Source organism: Saccostrea echinata, unplaced genomic scaffold, assembly GCF_033153115.1.
Source record: "Saccostrea echinata isolate AGI-Se365-2 ecotype Australia unplaced genomic scaffold, CSIRO_AGI_Sech_v1 ptg000022l, whole genome shotgun sequence".
NCBI lineage: Eukaryota > Metazoa > Mollusca > Bivalvia > Ostreida > Ostreidae > Saccostrea > Saccostrea echinata.
In genome coordinates this window covers 3,190,006-3,216,713 of record NW_026889771.1, presented here as the reverse complement: position 1 = coordinate 3,216,713, position 26,708 = coordinate 3,190,006, and the positions used below count along the sequence as shown (strand labels likewise).

The following is a 26,708-nucleotide window of genomic DNA, read 5'->3' as shown; positions in this document are numbered from 1 at the left end:
TACTTTGGAATTTATTATTGGACTTTTGCGAGAAGCGCTGACTTTTACAAACGACGACTTACTTTTACACTAGGGCATTATACGGAAGCTCTTTTGCGATATAAACATTAAGCTCAAGAGTTAATTAAACGATGATAAAGGACCATTTCAAAGCAAATATTACGTTGTCTAGGAAGGGATCGGCATCCACCCTACCCTCAACCCCCTCCATTCCCACTTTGACCAATTCTTGCTTAGTTTTTCTTCCGATATGTTTTTTTCTTCCTTATTTCATTCTTTCAGAAAAATTAGATTGAAAGGAGGTACTAACCTCACAAATAAGGTAATTTATGGTATGCAATTCTGCCTCTCATCATCTCTTGCATTGATTGCATACCGGTAAATCAAGTTAGTGCCCCTACCACCATACCTATAACTACTGTTAAGGTTTTCTTGTCTATTATCAATTCCGTGCCTCCGTACATAAGGCAGGTTTAAATGTCAAAGTAAGCCATCGACTGTAAAAGTCAGTGCTTCTCGTAAAAGTCCATTATTGGTATGTATTGGTATATGTCCCACCTCTAATGAATTCGTAAAATTAGATATGTTATACAAGACTGCTTTAAAAAGCACAAATTAAACACTGAGAATCACCCCAATGAAGTTGATGTGAGATTATGATCTCCCTCCCTCCAGCACTGGCTTGTCCTTTAAGAATGTAAGAATTATACAGTCAAACCTCATTATCTTGAACTCAAAGGCTTGAGAAATAAAAACTTAATGATATCTGAGGATTTGAGATATCGGGGATAAAATACTTTAAGAATAAGTGATTGGGACTTATAAATCACTGACATATCCATGGTATTTGAGATATCAGTGTTCAAGATACTTAACTTCAACTGTATTTTATTTTTGAAAGTTCCTGAAGGATTATGACTTCAAGTTATTAATAAATATTTTTCACCCAGGACTATTCTAGGGCATGTTTATAGTAAACAGGTAACATACAGTTAAAGTATATCATTGAGGGAGCTAACAAGATTCCAGTTCCCTGAGACCAGGAATATTTCCAGAGGTGAACCTGATGGGAATATGACAACTTGAATCTTACTAACTCCCTCAATGAAATATAGTCAAACCTCATTGTCTTGTAGTCGATGGAACGAAGAAAAACTTCTAAGATATCCTAGGATTTGAGATAGGGAGGGTAAAATACTTAAAGAATAAGTTGTTGGGACTTCCAAAGTGGTTCAACAAATTAATGGTATTCTCCATATCGGAGTTCGAGATATCATAGCTCAACTGTACTTTATAACTGTTTTATTATATGGATACAAAAGCAAACTCTAGAGGATCATGGATAAACAGGAATTAGTTTTCAAAGCAGGGATTACATGTAGCTTACTTGACTAATGCACAGCAAAATGGATATTAGTCCATTCACGGCAATTTAGGGAATTATTAACATTTAACAAACTAATTTTATATAAGGAAAAATCAGTAGAGATATAATTACATTTGAAAAGTATCAGGTCGTAATTATCTAATCTTGATGATTTTTTTTAACTTTAAACTGAAATACATTACTGTATTTACATTCAAGAAACTTGCAAACTGTCTAGGGGTTATTATGTCATTTAAACTTAAAGTAACTGTAAGCAAATTACTGATCGATCCTTAATCATCAGTTGCTGTTCAAGGAATCTTAAAGAGTATCACATCATTGTCCTGTGCTCAAAAAGTGTTGGGAGAATGTACAGCAAAGTGATTAAAATCCCTACCTGGACTAAAGTTGAAGTTTTCTAGTATCATACACAATTCATTGCACTTGACCTACTTACTATGGCCAAGTTTTTGAAGGAGGTCCATTATTATATATTTACATACATGTATACAGTGGACTCCCAGTATAACCAGATGCTTGGGACATCGGTATAGATCTCACATCCTCATATGATCAACAGTTGATGATGAATAATATTGCAGATGCTAACGCTAACATGCCTCGGACTTTCCCACGCTAACACGCCTTGGACTGTCTGAAATCTGACATAATTAATGGAGAGTTTTCGGCTTATGACCATTACAGATACTTCCCTGACCTCCCTTCTCCCCCTTGTATGCATGTAAAATATATATTGATTGAAAATTTTATTTGTTGTAGTCCCCTCTCTTGCTCCATCCATGCAGCCCAGTGGTTATTCCTCAGAGATTTGTAACTCGGGAAATCGATCCATTACTGTTTACTGGGAGGTAATGCTTTGAAAATTTTGTTCATCATTTTACAAGCAATCAAGATATCAAAATAAGATTATGACTCTTATATATATATATATATATATATATATATATATATATATATATATATATATATATATATATATATATATATATATATATATATATATATGTATATATATATGTGTGTGTGTGTGTGTGTGTGTATTGAGAATTATTTTATTAAAAAGAGACTTTAACTTGCTATGAGAAAAATTTAATATATATCGATTAAATTTACAGGTTAAAAAAGAGCATTGAAGGTTTCAATATTCAGTATTGACCTGAATTAAGCGTGCATTTTTTTACAGTTAAAGGAAAGTCTTTTCAAAATCTGCATTGCCGATTTGAAGCACATGGAAATTTGTGCTAAATTTGTATTCAAATTTTGGTTTTGAAGTTATTTTTCCTCTCTTGAATTAATTTAACTAACAAGTGCTATTAAATGTACAGTTATGCCTACACTATCTTCGAACACTTTATTTTATCTAATGAAAGTTGTTTTCCAAGATTCCTTGATATGTACATAAATATCATTTCTCTTTTTCTTGGTTCAATTTGTTCCTGATGGCCCTGATAACCAGCTCGTTCTATCGGAAGCCATTTTAAAGTGACTTCAAACTCTGATTTGTCAAAACAACTCTCTGGTAATTATTTACACCTGCACTGATAATTTACTGGTACACACGGCCTACTGAACATAGCCATCGGCATTGTTTGCGTAAATCCAAGCTTGGGTTGTAACTGGAAGTTTAAAGTGCAACCTAATTTTCAAACCAAATCCAGAAATTGGGAGATTTTCGGGTTGTTAGGCAAAAATTGGGTGAAAAGCATGACCCGCCGTGTCATAAAAAATAATCGGGTTAAGGGTCGAAAAATTGGGTGTAACCCGACGGAATCGGGTGAGTTAGCAACTATGTAAAATAAAAGCTTTGAAATTTTGCCTTGAATTCATTCTTTCTGATGATTTATATATATATATATATGGGAAATACAATGAAAAAATAAAAATATTGGCCATTTAATGCACTTTTTAATGTCTGAAATTTGAATCTCCCAATATACAAACTTCAAGAGAGAATCGGATGCCATATATAGTTTGTGACAAGTGCTCACTTCTTTAGAAACAATAAAACTTAAAGCGATTAAAGCGAACATGCTTATAACGATTTGATGCTTACAGCAAAGTGATTTTCATTCCCCATGGCTTTAAAATATATTGTGAATTTAAAAAATATAACAAATTTCGTTCATAACAATGCAAAATCGTCCATTTGTAGCACTTTATTTTAATTTATGGTACTCACTAGGAAGAACATGCAATTTGGGGTTTGATGAATTTTTTCACACTTTGGCAAGCTCAAATGTCATAATTTTTTTGCATTGATTATTTTAAAATTGATTAGAAATATCAAGTAATTATAAATTGTAAATCATGAAAAATAATTTTACCCTGATTTTAAATGTATTTGTAATGTTTACATTTATGTCACAACACCTCTCTGTCACGGTGCATACAAAATGATTCTAATTAAGTTACATTTTTAGTTCCACAAGGAGAAAACATATTATCTGGATTAGTTGTAAATGAAAAGAAAAAATTAAATTCCTGCCATAAGTATTGTATACAGTTTAATTTGTATGAATTGGTTTAACATCGCTGTTAATACATATGATCGTAAGTGGATGCATTTGCCATCTTGTATATAGAACTACATTGTGTAACTATTTTAATAGAAAACACTAAACATCAGCCAATACTACATGTACCTGCAATTGTTGTAAAACACTGAATTTTTCATTGTTAAAAACATTTAAGAAGGGTAAAATAGTTGTATTTTGCTTAATGAAATCTTAATAATTTACATAAATTGATTTATACATAAATATAGTTATGGTGAAAGTTTATATTTGTGTGTCCATGATATATCCATTCTTCAAAACACTAATAATCCTGACAAAATGTTTGTAGAAGATTCCCAGGAAATTTCAGAATGGACCTTTGAAGGAATATAGGGTGTCATTAGGTGATGAGAATTGGAAGATAGTGGCCCCAAATGCAACATTAGGTACTATTGATATCCCTTGTGGTGGCCATAACGTATCTGTTCAAGGATGTAACCGGCGGGGATGTTCACCAGATTCTTCTATATACATACCAGCCTACAGAGGTAAATAAAAATAATATTAGTACAAGATTTTTATGCATGAAGTTGATGCAAAATAAAACGAACACTGTACCATGTGTGTAGAAATTTATGAACAGTAATCTAGTTCATAAAATTATTGGTGCAGAATAAAGCTTATTTTATGGCCAGTATACATGATAAGGCTTACCTTATAAGTCTAAAACCTTACGTTTTGCTGGCTGTACGGATCCATGTCCACACGCTAAGGCATCACTTACAGGATTATAAACACTTTTTCCATACATTCCATGTGTTTTTAGCCATAAACCATGTTAACGGTGCATTCAGTCATTATATAAAAGACGATATTACTAGGGCCGTGTAATTTGTTATAATTTTACTGACCATTGCATGCACACTTCTTTAAAAGATGAAGAGAAGTGGAACAGAAGTATTTGTGGATATTCAAAAATACTCAGTGTTCACTTCAATTTACCCATGTGAATTGTTTGATTAAAATAGATTGACACTTGGGCGAATGATTTTCATTGGCTAAGAAGAAAAGGTCAGTTAAGTCTTGTATTAAAAAATAGAGTAGAGTTCTTACTGTTCTATTTGAAAGTCAGACTTGAGGCTCGAAAAAAAACATGTATGAAAGGTGTACACACGGCAAGGCTAGAACTTTAGTTCCATGACTTATATGGCAAGCTTTAACATGTATACCAGCCCTTTGGAAGGTACATGTACATGTTCAGTGAAGGTCAAAAGCATTATTAGGGATAATTATGTAATTTTATAACATTCATTACTTCGCTAGTTAAATCCCATACAGCAAGATAACAATTGTAATACTATTGTCCACATGATGTCATCATGGTAAATTACAGAGTTATCCTTCCTGGCTGAGGATCGGATATCCTTTATTCATAGAAGATATTAATTTGTGGATGAGAGGTACCCACGAATTCCATGAATATTGAGCCATCACGAAATCTAACGATTCTACAGTATTTTAATTTATATTAAAATCATGTGATAATATAGTAACTTTACAAAGAAACTAAATTTTTAAAGTTCAGTTTAAAAATCTGTCTATATTTGTACACTTCTAAATATCCAGTCGCCTGCGTGGCGCAGTGGTTAGAGTGTCTGCTCTAGAGTCACAGAGTAAGGAGGTGATCCTTATGTCGCGGGTTCGAATCCCACTGTGGGACGTGGAGACTGGTCCTTCGGATGAGACCGTATAAACCGAGGCCCCGTGTCGCAGTAGGTGCTGGCACGAAAAAGACCCCTCACTGCTCAATGGCCGTAAGTGCCGAGTATAGGACAAAATTTGCAGCTCTCCACTGGCAAGTAGTGGTGTCTCCATATGAGTGAAAAATTCTTGAGAGGGACGTTAAACAACATACAATCAATCTATAATTCCATTGATTTCTTCAAAGTACATTTACGTCTTAACAGTGCTGCAAAAGATGCACATTCCTTACATTTGCTGTAGATATTTTTCTTTAGTTGCCTTAAGCCTACCAAATTAAACTATTTTTGTGTCACTTGCAGAGCAGAGTGACACTTAGGAATCATGTCTATCTAGCTGTCTTTCCTTCCATTGGTCTATCTGTCACCCCGAATATCTCAAGAATTGTTTGAGGAAGGGGTTTGATATTTTGGTCGTGTATTGCTTGAAACAAAACAATAGCTTTGTAAATAATCAGGCTTATAGTGACCTCATGACCTTTGAAGTTGACCTTTGATCTACTTTTCAAAATAACCCCTTATTGCCATTATACACGATATTCTTTGACTTTTGAGATAAAGTACTGCAAGTCCACTGACCTTGACCTTTGACCTACTTTTAAATAATGCAAGCTTGCGTGGATGAAGCATCAGGGTTTGCACACTACCACACTTGCTTCAGAAGCTTTTTCCAGATGAGTTTACAGAAAAAGTTTTTGAAACAAGCATTCCCTGTTAACAGAATCCTGCCAAGGCAAAACTTTGATAAATGTTGCATCTAGTGATGAAGATTACCAGAATATTTGTGTAGTCATGTTAGTCTTTCTTTACTGAAAGATAACACTCATTGAAGTAAGCTTTGTAATCTTTGATAATCTATGTTTTTTACTAGATGTCGTTTCCCCCCAAAAAGTTATAGTAGAACAGATGGGGCTAACAAAGGTCCAGATATCCTGGCTTGGGTTGGAGAGAGAGGCCATTCTGGCTAATGATGTAGTGTGGTGCAAAGTGAAGCCCGCAGTACTGCAGTGTCAGGTAATATGATAAAAATAAAAAAGCTCATTCCGACAAAAGGTAACTATAGCTTTATAGAATGAAAGAAAGAACTGGACTGTCATATAAAATATGTACTGTAAACTGTTTATTAAAAAAAATCATATCTTGAAAGGTATTTTACCTAATAGATTTAATAATAATACTGCAATGTCAGGAAAGATATATATTAAGTAGTCAGGAAGGGTTGGACACCAGTACTCAGTATCCGTACAATACTGAGTACCGGTAGTTGTTTTAAAATTACCGGTAAAATACCATTAATGAGTCATTTAATAATGGTACCTATATTGAGATTACTGTTTTTTGTCATGTATTTTAATGCATTCAAGTCAACTGAACAAAACTGTGCACTTTTGAAAATATATAACCACAAAATTGAATTTTACCAAATGTGTAGTATTGTTATGCTAAGCACCAATATAAACTATACTGGGCCTTGCTTTGTGAGTTGCCTAAAATTTTCAGTTAATCAATGATTGATTAGTATATAAATGTAAAGTGCAAAATGACATTACCAGCTCTATTATGTTTCCTTGTCATTGTCCACACTTATGCAAAATGGCTGCTAGAAGAGAAAATCAAATATAAAACTTCATAAAAATTAGAGCAGAATTTTTCCACGATTGGTCTTTGCATTATCACTTAACTTTTCATTGTATAGAAAATATGAAAAAAATTGCTATAGGTCTACCTCAAAATGGACAGTTTCAGACCCGAGAACCAATTTTATTTAGCCTAATGATGTGTCGAGATGCTTTGCTTTGACTTCCTTTATTTAAGAAATAAACAACGTTATTCAGTGAACATGGCATTCTGAATAGCAATTGCTCTGCTGGCATATTTTCCATAATGTGCGTTAACGCATCATTGAAAATATGCCAGCAGAGTTATTGCTATTCATAATGCCATGTTCACTGAATAATCGTTGTTTATTACTTATATTTGCATTCTGTGATGTCAAGAATATCAGAGGAAATCCTGGCCTGCATAAGGGCATGGGTGCTGTCTCCAGTGAAGAAAAACATGACACTGAAATTAGTAAACCTGATTAATAATGATTTATCCACTTTATCTCCAATTAATCACATACAATGTATATGGTATTTGCTTATTGACCACAGTTATCTGGATACAAAACGCTGCCGTCTTCAAGTTCTTAATTTTTTGTTTTGATGCTGTTGAGATGCGCCATGACGTCATCGTCATCAAAACTCTCTTGAGAAAAATTAGAGATAACAATATTATGAAAAAAGAGTGTTTTTACATTGATTTTAACTTAAGAATGTTTTTGTTATGTTTCCTTAAGTTCATAAATTCTTTTTAAGAATTAAAATTGTTCTTGAAATAGATACACTATTACAGAAATTTCGCTTTGGCTCTGTTTAATTTGGAGAAAGTTTTATTTTACAAGTAAACACATTGACTAAAATTATTATTTTTTTAAAATTGAAAAAACCTCAATCAGTAATCTTAATCATTTTAAATTTCTTTTTTCCCAGAGGATTCCATTAAAAACTTAATTTTATTGCTTTTGCACAACATCCCATATATATACTTCTGAATGTGTTATTTAAGTGGAGTAGCTTGTACTGCAACAGTGAAAGAAACGAAATACATTTATACCAGAAGAAGTTGCGTTCGTGGTGCTATAAACGCAACTGGTGAGTGCAGATTCATAGTGGGAGAAAACGGAGAGTATGCAAATATTTAATTATAATATTCACCATTTAGCTTGACATCTAGTAATTCTTTATTCAGGGTGAAATACATATATTGAGAAGAACAGGGAATATGAACCACACTGTTCTACATGCAGACACTATTGATCAAGCTCTGGATGATGTTATATTTGGTGTGGCAGCCATCAATGATAAGAATGTCAGCAGTGGAATCAAATGGCAAGAGGAATGCAGATATGTGAAAGATGCAGGTATAAGAAATGAAAGATAAGGTTATAAGAAAATATGAAAGAGGCAGGTATAAGAAAATGTGAAAGATGCAGGTACAGTACTAGAAATGTGAAAGATGCCAGTACAGTACTAGAATGTGAAAGATGCAGGTACAGTACTAGAATGTGAAAGATACAGGTACAGTACTAGAATGTGAAAGATTAGATACAGTATTAGAAATGTGAAAGATGCAGGTACAGTACTAGAAATGTGAAGGATACAGGTACAGTACTAGAAATGTGAAAGATGCCAGTACAGTACTAGAATGTGAAAGATGCCAGTACTGTACTAGAATGTGAAAGATGCCAGTACAGTACTAGAAAGTGAAAGATACAGGTACAGTACTAGAATGTGAAAGATACAGGTACAGTTCTAGAATGTGAAAGATGCCAGTACAGTACTAGAATGTGAAAGATACAGGTACAGTACTAGAATGTGAAAGATACAGGTACAGTACTAGAATGTGAAAGATACAGGTACAGTACTAGAATGTGAAAGATGCAGGTACAGTACTAAAAATGTGAAAGATGCTGGTTCAGTACTAGAATGTGAAAGATGCAGGTACAGTACTAGAATGTGAAAGATTAGATACAGTATTAGAAATGTGAAAGATGCAGGTACAGTACTAGAATGTGGAAGATACAGGTACAGTACTAGGATGTGAAAGATGCAGGTACAGTACTAGAAATGTGAAAGATGAAGGTACAGTACAAGAAATGTGAAATATCCAGGTACAGTACTAGAAACGTGAAAGATGAGATACAGTATTAGAAATGTGAAGGATGCAAGTACATGCAGTACTAGAAATATGAAAGATGAGGTACAGTATTAGAAATGTGAAGGATGCAGGTACAATACTAGAAATGTGAAAGATGCAGGTACAGAACATATACCAGAAATGTGAAAGAGATGGGTACAGTACATATACGAGAAATGTGAAACAGACAACATTATAAAATCATAATACATCAAAGGTCAGGGGTGTGCAATTAGCATCGCCCGACGCCCGGGGCTACCATTTTTTTGGGTCGGGCTAGTAGTTTTCTGCACAGAGGTAGCCCCTTGGGCTAGTAAAAATTAAAACTACCATTGTAATACATGTACATGAAAATTACTATCGGTATTTTTACTCTTGGACGTCAAGTCTCAACTCTGATATCTCGACACCTCGGATATCTCGACATCTTCCGATGGTCCCGTCGATGTCGAGATAACGAAGTTTACCTGTACATGAAAATTACTATCGGTATTTTCACTCACTATTTGCTATTAAATTCTCAAAAAAATGAAAAAATTTTGGCAGCATGTTCCTACTCTTCGTTAATCGTTAATCTCCATAATCGTATCTAACTTATCTAACCTGACTTATTTACTTCCAAAAACGATCATTTTTATCTAATCCAAATTTCCTCTATTCCTCTGCTCATGGTAAATACACATGCAGATATCTCATTAAATTATTTACGATCACTCAATCAACTGAAAGATAAGTGTTATGTGGTTTACATAAAATATATTTCCAGCGTATTTAATGATTAATTAAATAATCATTAAATAATCAATTAATTAAGATGAGAAAATGATTTTCATTTCGTTGTAGATAAGATAATTTATTTGAATTCATTTTTATTTTCTATCATAATTATTAATTTATACATGATTTAATCTTACTAGTGAGAATTAAACTTTAATTTTAAAAAGAATTAATGACATTAAAACCCTGACTTTTTCAACAATAAACAGTTTTCTGTTACCCCCCCCCCCCCCCCCTTTACATTTGGGCTAGTAACTTTTTACTTGGGGCTAGTAACTTTATTGCTGCCACTAGCCCGTGGGCTAGTACTTAATTTTTTTAATTGCACACCCCTGAAAGGTCATTGTAAGTTGTTTTGATGGATGTATTACTTAATTTCTCTTTTAATTAATTAGGGCCTCGCAAGGATTTGTGGGTGCCCTATAGTAATCACTCTGTCTGTCTGTCTGTCCATTCATCTGTCTGTCTGTCATTCTTCTGTCCACAAATTTTCTGTTTTTGTTTTCTAGTAACTTTTTTTAAGGTTTACTAATTAAGTTTAAATTTGGTATGTTGGTTGAATAGGCAGTAAGACATATTTTGATGCTAAAGTTTGGTTCTCTATGTCATCTGGGGTGGGGGTAGATTCCTTAACTTTATATAAGAATGAATGGGCAAAGAGAGATAACTGCTGAGAATGTTCCTATTACGAACTATGAAAGCTGCAACGAGTCTCTTGGGATTAATTAACTTTGCTCTTGAAGAAAATCCAAACCATTTATCTTTATCTGTCACATTGTGATTAATTAATTAAGACCTCTGTCTGCAAATGAAGTTTGTTTTGAAGTTAAGGTCAATTCTGAATGATGTTTACATTCTCTGAAATGTGGATTTAAATAATGTTCATATTACTTTATTTTGGTTAAATACACAATGAGTTATGATTTTATGAATTCTAAAAACAAGATATAGATAAATATATCTTTTCTATTATTATTTTATTTTATTTTTTTTCTTTCTTTTTTCCTGCATTATGTAAATTCAAGAATACTATTAATTTTAACAGGTAGTCCGATAAAAACCTCATTCTGTCATTGCTGAAAAAGTTCATATTGTAAACCTAGAGGGAAAGGATGAGAGAGCAGTACAATTAATCCCCCCGAATTAATTATCTTGCTGGTTGAGAAAAATTAACACCTTTGTCGGCAATTGTTGTTTTGATGTTTGTTTTGAAGTTAAGATCAAGCCTGGGTGATATTTGCATTCACTGAAGGCTGGCATTTTAGAAAACTCATGCTTCATTCTTCTTTAGATATACATTTAATTGAGTTCTAATAGATTTGATTTTTTTACTGTCTTATGTAAATACAAAGATACTATTTACAGGTTGTTGGATATTTGCGAATTATCTTGAAATTTTATAAATACAGTTGCTGTTGCTTATTGATCTTCTTCATATATTTTAAAATTTTTGTAATCAAGTAAAATTCTCATTCTCTAATCTGCACCCTTTATTTCTACCCCTGGGGGGGGGGGGGGGGGGGGGGCTTGCTGACTGGTCAGATTTCTAGTTTATTTAATGTTAACAACGGTAAGTAATTGAAGAACGGAATCAAATGCCAGAGTTTAATATTATATTTGCTAAGAAAACTTGCATGTATCTGAGATTGTCAAATTTATGTACCCCAATGACCAGGGATCAGACCTTGGGGTGGGGCTTTAAGTTGGTCATATGCTGGAATTTATAACACAGTGTTTTGTATCCTCTTTAATAGTCCTAAACTTGTAGGAGTCCAGCTGGAGAGTGATAACGATTATATCACAATAGTGTTTTCAAATAATGGTAAGGGTTTTGTCACACAAGATCAGACTAGTTCCAGGTGGGCCCAATGTGGCCATAGTCTGAGAAACTCATGATACTCAGGTGACCATTAAGACCTCTTCTTCAAGACACTTGCTAAAAGCATTCCCCCCCCCCCCCCCCAAAAAAAAATCTTGAAATAAAGTATTAGATCTATTTCAATGTAAGAGGATTAATAAGTTTAACCAGAGAAAGTTTTTTTCTTATTCAAGATTTTGCAGTAGTAACCTGTAAAGTGTAAAAAAAAAAAATGTACAGATTTATAAGGGGATGGCAATAGAGAATTTTAAACTTGGTAATAAAAGACAACTTGTTCATTAAAATATACAAATTAAAGTAAAATATTAATTCTTGATTCCAACTTAAGACAATTCTCCTGGACTTCAATGCACAAGTTCAAATCATTAGAACTATACAGTCTCATCAGTGAATTTTGGTTGTGTTTTGATCCATTCAATACTTCATTAAATATACATTTTTTAAAAAAATTTTAGTGCCTCCCCCTGTGCAGACTGTCCCCCTCCTCCCAGATCCTCCTAAAAACAGTCTAGTAGTATCCTGGATCCCACTGAAATGTGATTCAGGGGCTTCAAATAATGCCTACATCAAAATGTACCAGATAATCTACTGCCAGTTAAATACCCATGGATCTTGCAAAGGTTTGAAAATATTTCACAATTTCTAAACATAAATGTATCATTGTAAAGTAAAATGCTCTTCAAATTTTATGTTGCACCATATTCAGGCGTATTAATAATCTGTTCATGCTTTAAAGCTAAATGTTTTAGTTGTTAATAGTGGAAACACAATATTTTTGAAATGATTTTAATTCCTACAATCTTTGAGAAGCTAGGTAATGGAACCTTTTGATTTTAAGTAATTATTATTGATTTATAGGCGGGGAATTTTCTGTGAATGTTCCTGCAGACAGTACTACACAGTACACACTAAGAAACCTTGAGGCAGACACTGAATATGGTGTGTGGGTAAAAGCCATATCACTTACAAAGGAGGGACATAAAAGTGAAATGTTGTCTGGACGACCTACTAATAATGGTAAGAATTATTCTTCCATAAACATGAGTTTACTTCAGTTTTAACTGGACTTTCATCAAAAATCATATTTTGACATGTACATGTAATGTGTATCTTTAAAAGGAAATTGAAAAATATATAGCCAGCTAAACCGCATTATTTTTGCATATTATATAATTGAAGAAAAATTTTTGCAAATATAGCTAATTACTAATTATACCCCACGCAACAAGTTGCGTGAGGTATAATGTTTTTGACCCGTCAGTCAGTCAGTCAGTCAGTCCTGTTTTTTTGTCAGCGCAACTCCTCATAAACCGCTGCACAGAATTTGGTCAAACTTTGCAGATATTTAGTACACAGTGTGTAGATGTGCATATTTCCAGGAAATTCTGATTCCTTTATTTTTTCTGGGAATTTCGACACTTTTCAACCTAGATTTTTGGCCATATCTTGAATATAGAGGTGAACAGTTTGTCAGCGCAACTCCTCTTAAACCGTTGCACAGAATTTGGTCAAACTTTGCAGATATTTAGTACACAGTGTGTAGATGTGCATATTACCAGGAAATTCCGATTCCTTTATTTTTCTGGGAATTTTGGCACTTTTCAACTTAGATTTTTGGCCATATCTTGAATATAGAGATGAACAGTTTGTCAGCGCAACTCCTCTTAAACCGCAGCACAGAATTTGGTCAAACTTTGCAGATATTTAGTACACAGTGTGTAGATGTGCATATTACCAGGAAATTCCGATTCCATTATTTTTGCCTGAAGAGTTTTGCCTATTATTGAAGAAACTTTCCAGCTAGGTAATAAGCAAATCCACTGGAATCAACTTTTGTAATGAAATTTTATGTGAAATATTTTATGACCTTAAAAGACTCCTATTGATTTTGATCAAAATATTAATGATTTAATACACACACACACACACACCAAATCTTGGATAGTTCTCCCCCTCCCTCCCCCCCCCCCCCCCCCCCCCCAAATTGGTGCTTAGCCTGCATCATAATTTTGTTTCCATCAATTATTTAAATGTGTAAATTGTCATGTGTTGGACATGGACTTACACTCATTAACAAATCAAAATCACTGAGGAATTTAAATAAATAACAGTTTGTCAGCATAACTCCTGCACTGAATTTCCTGAAACTTTAGGTATTTCAGACATAATGAATAGATTTGTATATTACCAAGAAATTTTGATTCCATTATTTATCTAGAAACTTCAGCCCAATTAAATTTGTAACATACAAAGATTTGAATGTCCTTATATGCAAGAAGTTTTGATGTGATGATTTTTTGCAAGTAATGCCCCTTTTGGAATTATACTGTATATTTGAAATGCACTGTGCCATTCATTACGTGTTGCATTGTCGAGTTTTGGGGGAGCGTGGGGTATATGAGCTTGCTCACTTTTTCTTTCATTGTTTTCTCTTTCAGAAAAGAAAATTGTTGTGATATAGATTGATCTTATATATAACCAATAAATTTCCTTTTATTTGACATGTGTTTTTAAATTAATTGTGAACATTGTAATGTTATAAAAACATATATAGGGACATATTCACTGGTGATTTTCACAATAATTAATTTTCCTTATTTGAAGAATTATTTCTCAAATGGCTCATTATTGAGTAAAGACTGCACTACTTGAGTACATAGGTCAGGTACTGATTGAAACTAGCTGTTAAATCAATTTTAGATACTTCAGTGTCTGGATCTCTTGTGACATATAATTGCTGTGTTTTTATTTGCAAGTTGTTGAAGTATGGAACAGGCCAGGCAGAGGAAATAACGAAATATATATATATATATATATATATAATATATATATATATATATATATATATATATATATATATATATATATATATATATATATATATATATATATATATATATATTTAAACTGCCTTGAATGTTTGAAAATATATTCTATTGCTTCTTATCAAGTTATGATCCAAGTGTGGTAAAGCAATGATCCAGGGTGATTTAGAGGTCAAGGTCATTAAACATAGAAGTATGATTTTTTTTTTTTATTGATATAAGTATAACTTTGTTTCACAGAAATACTAGAATCTTATTTTGACAGAAACAAGTGTATTTTAACGTCGATGTTTTGTATCATCTTATACATGTACTTTGAAGTTTTTTTTAGTCCCATCAAGTTTGAGATAATGAGATTTTAGTGTATAATCAATTCCATTGCATGAACATTAATATTTTGCATTCCATAGTGCCATAACTCATCCTGTTGTGTATACAAATTAGTGCACAATAGTGCATTTAAAATTAAAAAAGCTGTATGCTCATCAGTGTACTTAACATAATTGCATGCACATGAATTGCGGGAAAGGAATTTTATACCATTGTTTTTTTTCCAAACGGCTAGTACATTTGTATTTATTTCTGTGACATATAAATTTGTACTCCTGTAATATATAGCAATAGAATTCAATTGTAAGAGTAATTTGTAAAGAGAATAACTGTGAAACAGAAACATAATTCAATATTTGCTTAAATCTAAATAAAATTTAAGTTTACTAAATTGAAACTTGTAATCCATCTTACAATACGCTGAAACTATAGTTAGTGATACTGTAAACAGGAGTAAATGTTCATGTTTAGGAGTACTGCTATGCTTTTAAATAGAAAAAAATAGGTAAAATAAATTTCCCAGTTTCCAAAATCTTTGTGAAATTTGAAAGAACATTTTCAAAAGAACATCTCATAATTTTGGAAAATATATCCAATGGAAAGTTAACACTACATGTATATTTATATAAGTCAAATCCCATATCTCAAACTAGATGGGACTTAAAGAAAGAAATAAAGATATCCAAGGGTTAGAGATATTGAGGGTAAAATACCTGGAGAAAAATGGTTGGGACTTTCAACTCACTTTGAAATATCCATGGTATTTGAAATACTGAATTTATCTGTATCTTCTATATTTAAATTAAATAAATCCAAGGTAAAGATGTACTTGCTAAAATTATGTCGTTGTTAACCCAGAAGAGTTTTCTTTCTTTGTGCTCTTCACAACTTGCTACATGTACATGTGTGTTGAGTAAAATTACTATGGAGGTTAAAGTGAGAGACTGGATGTGTGTTTATGTGATACATGTTTTAATATGTAATACGATGCTAGACAGAAAACTCTAATAAATGAAATAGCAATCCTACCAAATAGTTTAATACCAAGATTCTGACACTAAAAACCTGGTCATAATTTGATCTGCAAAACCAAGTTTCCTATTTTCCATGTGGTGTCATAAATGAATCTTTTCAGTTGATAATACGATAATTAACACATGGAAAAGAGTGTACAAGACTTCTCTATTTTGTTCAGTAAACCTTGACTATTTCCAGTTTCTATTACCTTATTAAGACTGTGAAATCAATATTTTTGTGGTGTCAAATTTTCTTCATTTTATGAAAAATAATTGGTTCTTGGGGTTTTCATTTTGTGCTTGGGGATGTGTATATGAAATTTTACATTTCGTGATGGACGTGAATTTGTGGGTTTCTTCATACCTTGAAAACCTGAAAATTAAACCACCATGAAAATGATTTCACCTTAAGCATTTAACTAATTAAACTTGTAATTAACTAATTATTATTATCATTGTAGATTTAACTGACGCATCAATTGCAGGCATTGCTATTGGGGGAATATTTGTTCTTGTACTAGTCATTGCAGGATTCGTATGTGTTTGCAGGTATGTGTTTCAGCTGGCAAAGGTATATATAGGTCCAGAATATGATAATAAATAACATTTTTCTTGGATTGACTGAAAATACATGCTTATCTTTTTTTTTATTTGTCATTGAGTATTCATCATTGGATTTATATAAGATAGAAGATTTTATTTTTTAGATATAATGCTTTCAAATTGGAAATTGTATTTAAGTTCATTTAAAATATATTTTTTGAGTAGAAACTTTGTAGTGAAAAACTAATTAAAGAAATGTGCTCTGATGTAGGTGAACTAAACCTTGTGTATGGTACTCATTTTCCTTGAACATATGATGTTTGTAACCTTTTTATTCCTTTACAGACAAGTAAAACGTAAATTAGGTCTGGATGAAACATTTGATATAGAAAATATACAAGTTAGACCCCTTGAAAATCGGGTATGTATGCGCTGAGTGGAAAATTTAATAATTACAGACAATTCTGATGATCACTTTGGTGTTAGAAATTGAAACTATTTATTTAAAGCAATGGTTGTCGTAAACGGTTATTATAAATCAATCTTTTATGAGATATAATCTGGACAAAGAACTCTTCTTAATTGTAGGTTATAACAAGATTCTTCCAAGAAAACATGTCACCTATAGTACAACATTTTTAAGGATAAAATTGTTTCAAACTGGATTTTCTTTCTGATCAAAGTTATTTGGAAACTTGTTTTAATCTTGAGTGGAGAGTTAAATGCAAAGGACAAGGTCACTAAGTGGTTATTAATATTTGTAGACTTGAAACAACAAGAAACTGACACAATAAATCATGCCTCCATCTTATACTAGTCTGTTAAATATATTTATTATATACCCAACTGTTTGTCACTCAGTTTTACTGTTGAATTCACGCAATCACGTGACGATGTGATCCGATGTTCTGGATCACCACACTGAGGTTTTCTGAATCCATATCACCCCTCTCTGAAACTGATGACGTAGTACACAGATAAATGACGTTTTTATTCTCGCGCATCAAAATGTTTGTTGACAAAATGGTTTGTTTAATGGACTTAAGTTCTGTAATTGATCCAAAAAGTTTCCTTTTATTATATTTTGCTAGTTGTAAAGGGGTATATAATAAATTTATCATTATAACAGTAACGTGATCCGAAGAGCCGTATCACGTCAAGTTGACAGGCGCGGATCATCAGATCTGATGATCCGCGCCTGTCACCTTGACGTGATACGGCTCTTCGGATCACGTTACTGTTATAATAATATATATAGACATCATGCCCCCCCCCCCCCCAAAAAAAAAAAAAATATTAAAAAAACGAACTTTTTTAAGGTTCACAAGGTCAGGAAGCCCATATGCAATAAAACATCTATCAAATTTTTTGGCAGAAATACATGTTTAAGAAATTTCTGTCACTTGTTCTCTTGTTAACAAAGCACAGGGAATATGGCAAAAAGACAGATAACTGAATGCTTAAATAACAGTCGGTCTGAGGTTTTATCTTTGTAAAGTTGGCTTTGAACTCATCCTCATCATTTTTTGAACTGAACACCAACTCTTGCATTCATACATTACAAATTTGTGATATGTATACAAAAGGTAGATATGCCATATTATTTGTGTTAAGATAAAGAATTTTAAGAAATGTTTTTGTGCTTTTCAGCCTACTGGAAGCAATTTGTATAACCTTATTACGACACCAGCTGACAGGTCCAGGTCTAGCTCCCCCCTCATCACCCCTGTAAGTATACTGTAACAACTGATAATATGCACTTTAATTTAAATAACATCACCACATAACTAGATTCTAAATAACTCCACATCATCTGACACACATATACACTGTACTGTAACAACTGATAATATGCACTTTAATTTAAATAACATCACCACATAACTAGATTCTAGATAACTACACACCATCTGACACACACACTGTACCTGTACATGTATGTAACACATCATCATATTATGTGAGACACATGTATGTTACATATGTGACACTATTACACTTATTGATTGGGTTTAAGGACAACTTGCATTTTGTCGGACCCAACAACCAAACTGTTTGTCTGAGGCAGTAAGGCTCAGTAAACAATTTGGTCTGAGTCGTCGACAAAACATATTTTGCCTGAGAACACAGTCAATAAATGTTTGTTATACCTTTTATTATTATTTTTTATTTTTTTGACAAACGTGTATCTGGTGCCAGCTTCCATGATGTAAATTTCATTTACCAGCACTGTGATAAAATTCGGTCAATTCTATTACTGTCAAACACCAACAAATGTAAATAAAATTAGGCAATACCGCCCACAGTGTGACTTAAGTGGTCCAGTATCTCATCAACAGGTCCAATATCTCACTTTGAAGTTTTATGGACCCCTCATTAAAACATTGAAAATGTTAGACTTTACTTTACTAAAGATTTATATAGGAACCAATTTTAAAGGTATAACAAATACATTTATGTAACATATCACCTTGTTATGTGATACACACATTTGTAATGTAATCACAATGTCATGTGACACACACTTGTTTTTATATCATGACCATGGCATGTGATTCTCACCTGTAAATACCCTATCATGTAGTATCACACATGTAAGTATAAAGCTGCCACACTATTTAATACGTCAGTAAGCAGAACAACGTCACACAACATAACGCTATATACATGTATTATGAGACACACTAGATATTGACAAGATTATACCTTCCCATAAAACTTTCAAGTTATCTTTGATTGTATTAATTATTAAGTCTACTCTTATTTCTCATATAAGTTTTCTGACACTCTGTAAGATAAGTTACCTGGTAATTATGTAAATAAGAATACATTTTCTTATTGCATCTTAATTTTTTTCTATGCAGTAATGCCTTCAAGCACTCAATGTATTTTTTTCCCTTCCATCAATATTTACATATGTACCTGCATCAGAATATTTTTTGCAAGACACATATTGATAGCATTCTGAATAAAACTAGGTTGTGATGACAGCATCATAGCTGGCTATCCAGATATGATATTTGACTTAAATTAACATTTCTTCTTTGTGTTCTTGTTGCCCTCAATTTCATCATATTGTTTTGTCTGTACTCCTCAGAATGGAACTACATCAAATGGAAATATAAGACATAATGGAATAAATCACAGTTATGAAGAAATCCTACCAGTAGGATTGACAGTGGATCTAGATGAAGAAGATGGAAGTGGGGAACAAAAGGACTCAAAACCTGACCTTAAATCCAATGTTGTGACATTAGCAATCACGGATGTTCCGAGGCAGATCAGTAAGGACAGTGGACATGGAAGCCTGTCCCCCACCTCAGCACACGCGCCACCCACTTCAGAAGAGTCGGACAAAAAAGAGAATTTTCTAAGAGATATTATATTGGACCTTCCTCCAGATTATGCAAAGGCAACTTCAGTTACCACCCAATGTGTGCATGGTAATAGTTATAACAGAATTATGATGATATATAAGTTTTATGAATTAACATATGAAATATTTCTTTTGAGAACTGGTGAAAGATATCAGGAAAAGAAGGGATTTTTCTAGTTATCAGAATGGGTATCTGAATTTTTATTTCCGAAGAACACCTTCATGAAATTATTATTAAAATACATGTATTTATAGAATCATCGATATCATTAAGAAGTAATTAATGTACAGATTTTTTTTAGAACAACTACACTGTAAGCTCTTCAGTGTTATTGTACACTAGCTGTTTACTGGGTTTTATTCTGTACGAGAAGGAAGTCTCAATTGGCTTTCATAAATGCCTGTTTAGTAATTTAGACCTATATATAGCCTAAAAGTCATTTACATGTAACAATTTAAAATGCAATACTTTTCAAAATGACTGTTATTCGTATTGATTACAAACTAAATAACTTCAAGATGAAATAATCAAGATTAAAAAAAGTGAATGTAATTTCACCAGTATATCTATATTGCAATTAAAATGAATTATGTAACTTCCACACATTTATAAATGTATAACTTGCAAAATAATGTAATCATTCATCTTGCTCTGATAAAGTGGCAGTCTTTATCCTGACTGTTGGAATAATGATACATACTTTGCAGGATTTGAAAATGGTTCCTTTGATACTGGGGACGGTTTTCATCCTGGATCTAGAGGGACCTTCAAGGATAGCTTATGTTCCTCATCACAGTCTAGTAGCATTCCACTGGAAGATGGATACAAAAGCCATGCAGATTTCTTACAAAGTAAGTACTTATAATAAGCAAACTTAAATTCAATTGGCCAATTTTAGAACTTTATAAATAAAACATCTTCAAGGATTGTGGAATCTTGTAGCTCGAGGCAGATAAGACCAAGGGTTGTAGAAGGAGAATGCCTATGAAAGGGTATCTAAATGTCAACCTTTTGTGTGTAAGAATCTGGATCTACTGTTTAGTGCTATATAAAACCCTGTGTACACTAGCACATGTCAAATGTGGTGTTTTACAATTGACACAATGAAGAAGTATATTGCTTTTATATACTGTAAGCCAACTAAAAATATATTTATTTGCAAATTACCAATTGAAAACTGGTTTGTGACAAATAATATTTTCAATTGAGATTTCCTTTTTCATAATTTTTTAAGTCTTCAGCTGTTTTATGTCCATTAAATATCCAGAAACGAGTTACTTTCTAATCTTAGAAATATACCGGTGTGTTGAACTTATAAACTTGGTTTACAGTATGTACCTTGTAACATCCCAAGATTTTTGCAAACAAATGATATATTTGCACTGCACTTTCCAACCCTTTTAAATGAATTTATGCTTAATACAGAGATGATTATATTGAACACAAAAAATTGTAATTTCACATTTCATTTGACAAGGTAAGTTAATAATACTTAAAACCTTCTATATTCATAAAGTGAATGTTTGAACACCTTTTTCTGCACTTGAAAGAAAAAAATTCTAACAATTTCCAAATACAACAAGAGGCCCATGGACCACATCGCTCACCTGAGCACTGTGGCTAGGAAAAAAGCAAAAATCAGTTCAGTATTGAAAATATTTAATGCATAAGTTGTCCTGACCTATCCCTAAAAGAGCGGGGGATGGGGGTTACAAAATTGAATCTACACTAAAGATTCTTACTTATTTCTTGGAATAACTGACTTTTTTCCCTACAAGTTTGAACTTTATTTATGGTCCCATCCTACTCCCAGGGGTCATGATTTGAACAAATCTGAATCTACAGTATCTGAGGATGCTTCCATATACATGTAAATATGACCAATCTTAACTTTGCTGTCTTTGAGAAGAAGATTTTTAAAAAAAATTCCTATGTATTCCTGTGTATAACTTTAATCATCAATTGTGGCCCCACCCCATCCCAAGGGGGTCATGATTTTTATCAAACATGAATCTACACTACCTTAGGATACTTCTGAATAGTTAATAAACAATGATGCTTTGCTGCTCTTGAGAAGATTTTACCTATATATTCCTATATAAAACTTTGATCGTCCATTGTGGCCCCACCCTACCCCCAGGGGTAATGTTTTTAACAAACTTGAATCTACACTACTTGAGGATGACTCCACATGAGTTTCATCTTTCCTGGCCTAGTGGTTCTTGAGAAGAAGATTTTTAAAGATTTTCCCTATATATTCCTATGTAAAACTTTGTTCGTCCATTGTGGCCCCATCCGACCCCGGGGATTATGATTTGAACAAATCTGAATCTATACCACCTGAGGATGCTTCCATGTAAATATGACCAATCATGGCTTTGCTGTTCTGAGGAAAAAATTTTAAAAAATTTTTCCTATATACTCCTATGTATAACTTTGATCGTCCATTGTGGCCCCACCCTACCCCCGGGGGTCATTATTTGAACAAACTCGAATCTACACTACCTGACGATGATTCCACATGAGTCTCATCTTTCCCGGCGCAGTGGTTCTTGGGAAGAAGATTTTTAAAAGATGCCATTAATTTTTCAATTATTTTTATTTATCTTCCCTTTGAAGAGAGCATGGCCCTTCATTTGAATAAACTTAAATCCCCTTTACCCAAGGATACCTTGTGGCAAGTATGGTTGAAATCGGTCCATTGGTTCTCGAGAAAAAGATGAAAATGTGAAAAATTTACAACGACGACGACGACAGACAATGAACAAATTTCTATCAGAAAAGCTCACTTGGGCCTTTGGCTCAGGTGAGCTAAAATGCGAATTTCATTGATTTTGACATTTGTAAAGCTGGAAGGTTTTGCTTTCTTTAAAATCCTTTGTGTTTTTTAAAAATATTTATTTTAGCCACTAATGATTTTCATGTTGTTAAAGAAAAAAAAAAAGATTTTTCCCTCAAATTATGAATAAAAGGAAAAGAAAATGACAGAAACTGGCAATTTGATTAAAGAACAATTTAGTAAAATTTTTCTTAAATTATTTTAGACAACAATGACAAACAACAATTTGAAGAATCCTCTAAGAAGTGCCCAGAAGACAATGAACTGGAGAGGAATAGAAAAGAAGAACTAGAAAACAAAGAAGCTGAAGTTGAACAAACATCAGGTTATGTGTTCTACCAACCCTACGGTACAGAGATCACCTTGGGAAACCAAACCAACTCTGTCCAACCTAAGAACTCCCTTCCCACATGTAACATTTCAAAGATCGCCGCTGAACAGCAACCTTACAATGTCCAATTTACAGAGACCACCATGGGAAATCAAACCAATAATGTCCAACCTAGAAACACCCTTCCTACAAGTAACATTTCAAAGACCACAACTGAACAGCAACCGTACAATGTCCAATTTGAGAACACTCTTCCTACCAGTACACAGACCATCTCTACAAACCAACCCAACAGTGCTAAAATCCAGTGTAGCAACATTTCAACTGTTGATCAGTTGAATCGTGACCAATTAACTAAAGGACCAGACATTATACATGAAACAGATATGTGCCAAACTGCCAATCAACTAAGTACACCAGGATACCATCCCAACAAAATGTTGAATACAGAGCATCAGACCACCGACATGGATTCTCGTCCGCAGCTTTTAACAGCTGAGTCTAAACAGTTTACAGACTACCTCCCACATGATACAAATTTTGCAGAACTTACTGCCTTTCAGAATGATAAAGAAAATTCCTTGGTCTCAAATTATGTAGTTGGTAATACAACAGATCTTTCTGTTATGAATTCTGTGCTTCATGGTATAAACAGTAATGTAGCGAAAGCGACATCTGATAGATCAGATTATGTGCCCAAGGGTATATTGGATTATGTACCTAATGATATGTTGGATTATGTGCCAAATGGGACATCAAATCCATTACCTAGTGGTAAAACTAATCATTTACCTGTTGGTACATCAGATTATGTACCAAAAGATATGAATTCTTTCCCCAGTTTTGTACCAGATGACACAACTGATAATATTTCTATTGATACAAAAGACTATGTGCCATGTAGTCCAACAGGTTATGTGCCAAATGGTACAACAGATTATGTACCAAATGGTACAACAGACTATGTGCCAAAGGGTGCAAGAAATTATGTACCAAATGGTACCACAGACTATGTACCAAATGGTGCAACAAATTATGTGCCAAATGGAACAACAGATTATGTCCTCAGTGGTACAACAGATTATGTACCCAATGGTACATAGATTAAGTGCCAAGTGGCACAGAAGATGAAAGATTTACAATGGAGAACTTGCAGTGTGTATAATCTGAGCATCAAAATTCTTCTTCAATGAAATGGAGTTAGGATGAATCTCTTAATCATTGAACAATAACCAACAATTCCATTCTAATACATTCTTTTCAAATCCGGCTCTTCTAGAGGTGATAAGGCCAGTCACAATTCATTAAAATACTGGTTATTTATATAAATATGTTCAGATTATTCCACAGTGTCCTCATCAATGAAAAATAATGTGATAGGAGAATGGTTATATAGTCACCTGGGAGTGGGAGATATTTCTATCTTTACTTTCGTAAAACCTAAATTTTCTTGTGTGTGTTATATATACTGGTGAACTAGAGATCCATCATACTTGGTTGTTTGAAATATAATGATACAATGCTTAAGGTTTAAAGAAAGCATCCAATTAATCATTTACTGTAAAATTATCGAGAAAGTAAAATGATCAATGAATCAAATTCAATTATTAGATTTCACTGACCATGGGTATAGTTTGTGTGTGTCTATTTTGAACAAAAGTTTATATTCAAAATGTTTTCATAACCATATTTACGTGTGTATAAAAACCTTTCCAGTCTGGTTGCTTGTATTTTACTCTGACCATAATATGATATAATACAAAATTGTGCAATTTGCTATATCAATAAAATACGTAGCAAGAAATATTTGGGACATTTATAATACATAATTTATTAAATCAGTGTACATAAGTACGTTTTACTCCAATCTATGTAGAATCAAAGCAAAATAAATCTTTAATAGTAAAGTATTCTTAGTGATTCTGTAAGATATAAGCAATATCAATGAAATTTAATGATTTGTCAAGCAAATAGATAATAGAAAACCTATGCTTATTATCTACTGTTCAATTCAACACATGTGGTGTTTTGCAAGACACCATTAGAGACCATATCAAACAATAAAGGTTTATGCAGAAAATTATTCATTTTGACAACTGTCTAACCATTTTATAATTTTGAAATTTTATTCTTTAGAAATAAAGTATTTTTTTTCCTTTTACCACCCTAGTCCCTTTTTTGTTGTAAATATTTTTAGTAAATCCTTTGTATAATTTTTGTATATTTTTCATGACATATGTTAAGTAGATTTCCTTGTTTTTGGGTCATATAATTTCCTCAGGTTATTTACTACTTTCTGTGTTTATTTTTGCCTGTGTGAGTGTGCATTGTATGTACATCGTTTGAAAAACCTTTAAAGATCTCTAGTTTCTCAGAATTGATGGAACAAAGGTAAATATATAATATTCTAGTAAAAGGGGTGCATAAATTATGAATTATTTGAACACTCCCCCTTAGGTTTTAATTACAAACGTATTTTTTATGCTTGTCCAGTTTTTGAAGTACAGTAAAAACTGTCTAATCTGACACCTCTGCAATCCGTTTCAATGTGAATTACAAGCTTTATTTTCATTTCTATTTGATATTTTTACAAGTGTTTTACTCTATAAAATCCAACACCCTGTCTATTATGACACGAAATGTGTCTCCTAATGCCTGTCGGATTAGACAAGTGTCACTGTATTGTCATTAGTGTTATACCATAAAGTATTACATTGTATTGCATTTTGCGATACCTACTTTTTTTTTCCTTAAGAATTTTTTTGTACATATAATATGTATGAGACATTGCAAAATGAACTGATAATTTGTTTTACTACGAAGCAGGTGCCTAATTATGTAGTCAGTGTTTTATTGCATATATATATATATATATATATATATATATATATATATATATATCTTAATCTTTTTTTTTTTTTTTTTTTTTTTTTTTTTTTTGGGTATTTTGAACTTCTCTATTTTAAAGCTACATTTCAACCAACTGTTAAAATTTATCAGTATTTAAAAAATAAATTTATATTCGAATGTCTCCATGTTACTTTCATGAAATGATCATCAATGGTATTTTAGGCATGTAATTTAGTCTTTGTGTCTCTGGGATATTTTATTGAGATTTTCAAAATATGTACGGTTATATTGTACTGTATGACTAAACTTTGAAGTATATATGACTTTGTAAATAATAAATAACATAACCCTGAGTCAGTGTCTGAAGAATCTTTTGTACATAACATTGAAATATGTCCAGAATTTAGTGGAAATGAAAACTACATCTTGTCCAGAAAGCATTGACAACTGATGAATGAATTTAAGGTTGTTGCTCATAATTATTTGGCTGCAAGACATTATAGTAAAATATCATAAGTTGTGAATGAAAGTGTTAGCGGAAACTTTAGTTCACGGATA

The 26,708-nt window shown here is 32.7% G+C and overlaps 1 protein-coding gene across 1 annotated transcript in view; it reads left to right on the top strand.

Annotated features, from left to right (window-relative positions):
* Positions 1-26,142, top strand: part of LOC133190238 (uncharacterized) — a 68,587-nt gene extending 42,445 nt beyond the window's left edge. The window contains exons 9-20 of the mRNA XM_061325749.1: positions 2,147-2,235; positions 4,232-4,430; positions 6,514-6,656; positions 8,436-8,607; positions 12,495-12,659; positions 12,898-13,056; positions 16,672-16,759; positions 17,099-17,174; positions 18,404-18,481; positions 19,851-20,196; positions 20,838-20,981; positions 23,175-26,142. Of these exons, the coding sequence (XP_061181733.1) occupies positions 2,147-2,235; positions 4,232-4,430; positions 6,514-6,656; positions 8,436-8,607; positions 12,495-12,659; positions 12,898-13,056; positions 16,672-16,759; positions 17,099-17,174; positions 18,404-18,481; positions 19,851-20,196; positions 20,838-20,981; positions 23,175-24,403 (2,888 nt within the window). The 3' untranslated portion in view covers positions 24,404-26,142. The remainder of the gene's footprint in view (positions 1-2,146; positions 2,236-4,231; positions 4,431-6,513; positions 6,657-8,435; positions 8,608-12,494; positions 12,660-12,897; positions 13,057-16,671; positions 16,760-17,098; positions 17,175-18,403; positions 18,482-19,850; positions 20,197-20,837; positions 20,982-23,174) is intronic.
* The last annotated feature ends 566 nt before the right edge of the window (positions 26,143-26,708 follow it).